The 5793-nt window shown below is 43.7% G+C and overlaps 1 protein-coding gene across 1 annotated transcript in view; it reads right to left on the bottom strand.

Moving 5' to 3' along the window:
- Window positions 1-277: 277 nt before the first annotated feature.
- The window catches only part of LOC146977771 (uncharacterized), a 13891-nt gene continuing 8375 nt past the window's right edge, over window positions 278-5793 (bottom strand). Inside the window, exon 2 of the mRNA XM_085794269.1 lies at window positions 278-669. Within this exon, the coding sequence (XP_085650395.1) occupies window positions 278-669 (392 nt within the window). The remainder of the gene's footprint in view (window positions 670-5793) is intronic.

The raw sequence follows: 5793 nt of genomic DNA, 5'->3' as shown, positions 1-5793 counted from the left end.
GCCATCTTTGAATAAATGTTTTACCACAGGTTAGCACAGTCCAAATGGTTTCTCTCCTGTATGGATCATCATGTGTTCTTTAAGATGACTTCTTTGAGTGAATTGTTTACCACAGGTAGCACAGTCAAATGGTTTCTCTCCTGTATGGATCCTCATGTGTCTCTTCAAAACCGAGGTTCTGCTAAATGTTTTCCCACATGCTGAGCAGCGGGGAGACTTCTTACCAGTGTTACATTCTTCATCACTTACATAAACAGCTTCACTGTTCAAACCGGACTCAGGTGCTCTGGTTTTCTCTCCAGTCACCATCACTGTCTTCAGTCTTAGAGGACGACTCTGAGACCTCATCATCTGTATCTGGTTGAAGATCTTCATGTTGATCTGAGTTCCTGGCTGGTTCAGATCCTCCACAGTCGTCTCCATCGGCCTCTATCTGTCCAGCTGAGCTGCTGGATGGAGGCTCTGCCTCAGTTTGTCTTTGATGAGGTTGTAGGGACTGAGGTTTCTCACCCTCAGTGTTTACATGAACAGAAGTGAGGAGGAACTCTGGAGTGGTCGGTAGTTCCTCCTTTTCTTCTTTAACATGTAGACTCTCTGGGTTCTCCTGATCCAGACTAGAGCTCAACTCAGGAGGATCCTCTGCTTCAATCTTCAACAGGTGCTGATCACCTGCAGAAACAATGACACATCATGAACAACAGTGTCTTCATACTGTCACTCAGGGAATTTTGCTCCTGCTTTGAGCCTCTGATTGGCCGGAGGTCTCGGAGCTACTTTTTACTTTTACTTGAGTGGATTTTTACACCAGTATTTTTACATTTACTCAAGTAAAGTTTCATCAACGTAACAGTACTTATACTTTTACTACCTCCAGATTAATCACTACTGCGCTGATGTTTGTATAAAAAAGGCTATAGATTGTTTCAACAGTCAAAACATCCGGTTACAGTGACAGCACTAGCTAGCTAGCCTGTGAATGTACAATAAGAAATGACTAGCCAGTACTTCTTGAGTCTGCCAAATAGCCTAATAACACAGGGACCAGATCTTCCGGTCTTACCAAGATTGTCAAGTTAATGCTATCGCTAGCTTGCACCAATTGTGACCTGATCCAGCAAAATGAGTTAGAGTGACCCAAATTTCAAAGTTGAGATTTTGTGATCAATGGAAAGAGGAGAAAATAAGCTTTAAAATGATACCCTCAAAGTCATACATTGGGTGGTTTTCAAGATGTGGTCATTTGAATTATGGTCTTACACTCTCTTTTTCCAATTAAAAACCTGAGAAAATTGTGTTTAAACAATATAGAATGTCTCTGGTTTAAAAGCAAGTGGACTCTGGCGTTTGTTCCTGTACCATGTGATTACACGCACCCTATACAGTCCCCAGCTCAGGTTCAGTCTTACTCAGTCATTCTGAAAACAAAGTGAGAGTGGCGAGCTTACATTAGTTATAGCTTGCTGACAGCTAGCTAATTACGCTACCTGAACTGGTGAAATATGACGGAGGCTTAATACCGTGCCTTCAAACTAAATAAAATTACAGACTGCTTGGTTAATTGTAAAACATTTATTAATTTCTGTAAATGTGTTTTCTGTACGTAGGCTATGCTCCAAGGCAGCGCTGCTCTTTCTGTCCAATAACACACATGAAGCTTAAAAATGCCATAGGCTACATAAAATACATTAAGCAGCAATATGTATTTAAAAGATGTTCAAGCAAACGCACATAGTTTGAAACAACATTCAAAACACACACGGCCAGCATCACAACTAGGCATAAAGTCCGCTAGCTGATAAAAGGTTTCATATTTTTTCATGTGAGAAAGTCACTGTTAAATCCCCAGTCTGTGGTCAGTTTATCCAGATATCGCCTGTTGGAAATTTGCTCTGACGTTAGGTTAAGGAGAAATACAGAGGGAGCAGCGACCAGGGGCTAGTAGGCTACATCCATGCAGGGTTTGAAATTAACTTTTTGACCTACTAGCCAAGTGGCTAGTAGGTCAAAAAAGTTACTCGCCAGACAGATTTTTTACTAGCCAAAACCAACAAGTTGCTTCCCAATCGTATTTCGACGTCAAGTTATATAGCAGTCATAGTTGTACCATATAACAGTCATCCTGTTCTTCTCAATCAATTGTGCTCTGTAGACGATGACCTTTCAACTTTTCTGGAATAACAGTAGTTTGTGTGGCGGCCTGCTCTCACAGAAAAAAAAAAAAATAATAATAATAATAATATATATATATATATATATATACACACATATAGGCCTATATATATATTTTTGGATGACTTTCTTTAATGGAAGCAATTTCACAGGTAGCAACATGACAGTACAACGTGACATATACCCCTTTCCCACTGGCCAAAAAACCTGCTTAAACCCGCTAACAATCGGCATTGGGGGGCAGTGGGAAAGGCGCACCGAGCCGCATCGACGCGGGTCGACGCGGGTCAAACGACTCGGCAAGCGACGCGGGTTAAAATCGCCTTTAATCAGCTCGGCTCCGAACGGCTTGCAGTGGGAACGCCAGACCCGCGTCAACCCGCTAATTTACGTGATGACACTGAACGTTACTTGACGCTACGTCATCGCGCCGGTCACGTCTCATATCACGTACCAAAACAAAGCTCTGCTGTGGCATGACTGTGTGTGTCTCTTGCACCGCGGATGAGAGCGGGGCGACTGGTTTATGCTCTGTCTGATCCCTCAGCGGGGGTCAGACTCGGCTCATTTTGGTCAATGGGAAAGGGGCCAAATGGCGATTGTTAGCGGGTCGACGCAGGTTTTTTAAACGCGGGTCGACCCGCTAACAATCGCCATAATAATTTATAATTTTAGTGGGAAAACGGCTATAGAGACTTCCATTCTTCCGTTTTTTCCCCAGTTTTTTATCCCTCCCACAATCCCACCCCACTCAAAGAAGAACAGTATAATAATAATTTTTAAACAGCGCTTCACCAACTCTCATCTCTGCCAGTCAGTCCACCTGCCGTCTCTCTCGCACGCACGCACACACACACACACACACGCACATACACACACACAGACACGGGCGCACATACACACACAGACACGGGCGCATGGACAGTTGGCACTTTGCCGCTCGTAAATGCGCTATATCGCGCTGATTGTACAGTGTTCAAATACCACCCCCCCACCCCCCCGTCCGACCACCGACTCCGGCGTGCTAACAGCTAACAGCTAACAGCTAACAGCTACCAGCTGTGCTACAGCAGCTGACTGAGCCTTTTGGAGCCGCGGCTCGGCTCACGTTAACTGGGCTCGGTGCGTTCCTCTCGGTCAGCTGTGAAGCAGCGGTCTGATAAGCATGATGTCCGTCACGTGTCCCGTTATGCGCGACGAAGTTGTGACGTTGTCAGGTGACTATGAGCTTATAATACACTGGGGGAAACCCTGGAAACAGATTGGGAGTCTAATTTTTTCTAGCTCGCCAGGTGGCGAGACAGTTAAAAATCTGTCTCGCCACAGAGAAATCTGGGTCGCAAATGGCGAGTGGCGACCGCTAATTTGAAGCCCTGCATCCATGCTACCGGCACGTCTCAGAGGCAGTAGTCGGTCTACTGAACCGATAGCCCGGGGCCAACTCCGTCGTCTTCCCGCTGGTGATAATGAGCCAAGTCACTTTATCCGCAAGTTTTTAGAGGTTTACCGCTGGCTGGTTAAACTCTTTTTAGGAGATTAATGTTGGTCTCATTGATTAAATCTAACAACTGTGGCAGTCGCCTCAAAGCCGTTGTTTCATCCAGATAAGGTGCACGCGCCTTAAAGAGACAGGTGCATTGCCTCGCCTCGCCGCCCCCTCTCCCCCCTCAAAATTATTGCGGATTTACACGAATCACACAAATGACCCATTTGGGATCCCAAACGGCGAATTTACCAAAAGGTGACAAGTTTGCACCCCTGAACAAAAACACAAATAATAAACAATAAAACACCTACTAAACAAATAATAAACTAACAGAATACAGAAATCTAATCATAATGAAATCAAACAAATTGATTCAGAATAATCAAATCTAAATACCAGTGTTGGGCAAGCTACTTGGAAAATGTAGTGAGCAAGCTACAAGTTATTCTACATGAAATGAAGCTTCACTACACTGAAACTACCCACCAGAGAAATGTAGCAAGCTACGCTACAATAAAATGACAAAAGTAGCTTAGCTACATCAAAGCTATTTAAAAAAAAAAAAAAAAAAAATTACATCAAACCAACTTCATTCCAAGTCATTGCTCTCTAGTGATCAAAAATGTTTCATTTTAATAGTTTAGGCTATTTAAAAAAAAAAAAAAAAACTGCAAAAATAATATTTGAGTAATAGCTTCTCCTCTTGTCATTTGTCCTGCCTAAATGCCCTTCTACACACACACACACACACACACACACACGTTTGATGTTTTCTGACTGAATTGTGAGCTTAGCTGGCGATTGTTGTGTTAGCTTCACGAAAATACTTTAATGTGAATGTGTGTCCTCAAACCCCTATTTGACGTGTTGGACGTTGAGCGCAGCTTCATTTTTGGTTTGCAGAGGAAGCGTGCGAACGTGTAACGAGCGCAACGAAAATCAAAGGGCTCACTTTGCCACGTAGGCTACTCACTCGCAAACAGCGGCTCACTTTACCGCGGTCAAAAACAGGACTATGGGAATAAATTCAAATAAAAAAAATAAATTGTTAACTTGCTAGTCGATAAGAAGTCAATTTACAGACTAAGTCGCCTCAACTAAAATACCTAAGATATTGTAACTTCGTGTAGTACAATTGTTAGACACTAGGCTAGGCCTACAACATCCACTTTGTCTACAAGTCACAACTTTGAGGTCCATGGATTTAAAACTGAATCACCAACCGGTTTTGTTGTTTGTTGTGACTCGAGGCTGCAGGAGAACATCCAGCATGTTCCTCTGCCGCTCGATCTCCTGTCTGAAGCCCGAAGCCTCCGCCTCGTAGCCGGCTACGACTCTGTCCACGGCCGCTAAGATTTCCTGGGAGACGGCGGTGAGTCTCTCGGTAACGAATCCTCTCAGAAACTCGACCTCAGACATTTTACTCAAACTCTTTGTTGTTCCTGAGAGGAGACCGTGGATGTATTATATTATCACAACAACAGCTGACTACTGCCGGTACCTCAGCCACTGCGGTTGAATCTCGCCTGTTAAATCCTCATCGTCATTACTCAACCTCTTTGTTGTTCCTGGAAGAGACCCGAATCGTTTCCTGCTGCTAGACTCTCTTTCCCGTTTGGGCACGTCACGTGCATAAATCCACCAGTCGGCAACCAAGGGAACGCCTGCCCACAAAAAACGTCACTTCCGGTAAGAGCCGCTGTTTGCGTGCGTGCGTGCGTGCGTGCGTGTGTGTGTGTGTGTGTGTGTGTGTGTGTGTGTGTGTGTGTGTGTGGGGGGGGGGGGGGCGGGGGTGAAGGGCGACACTGAGTCTTGAGAGTCGGGACAAAACATGTCCCACATAGAAAAGTCTTATTTATATAAAAAATGAAGAAATTAATAATGATTGACATACTCACAAAGTTAGATCTAAATGAACTGTAAATACATGTTATGTTTTAGCATAGATAATTCCTTTTTTGGGGGATATTGTTTAATTATATGACCAGTGGTCAGATGGCCCATGTTATTTCTCCTGTCCTCAGCAATAGGTCACAATAGTCACCAGCCCCAAAAAACTTTAAAAACCTCTACAATTGTGAAAACATTTATATTAAATCAAAGATAAGGGTTATAAATGTATAAAACAATGCATGCCA

Source organism: Trachurus japonicus, chromosome 12, assembly GCF_045865225.1.
Source record: "Trachurus japonicus isolate A0001 chromosome 12, Traja_1.0".
Taxonomy (NCBI): Eukaryota; Metazoa; Chordata; class Actinopteri; order Carangiformes; family Carangidae; genus Trachurus; species Trachurus japonicus.
The sequence above is the reverse complement of the archived record's forward strand: the minus strand, read 5'-3'. Positions and strand labels throughout refer to the sequence as shown.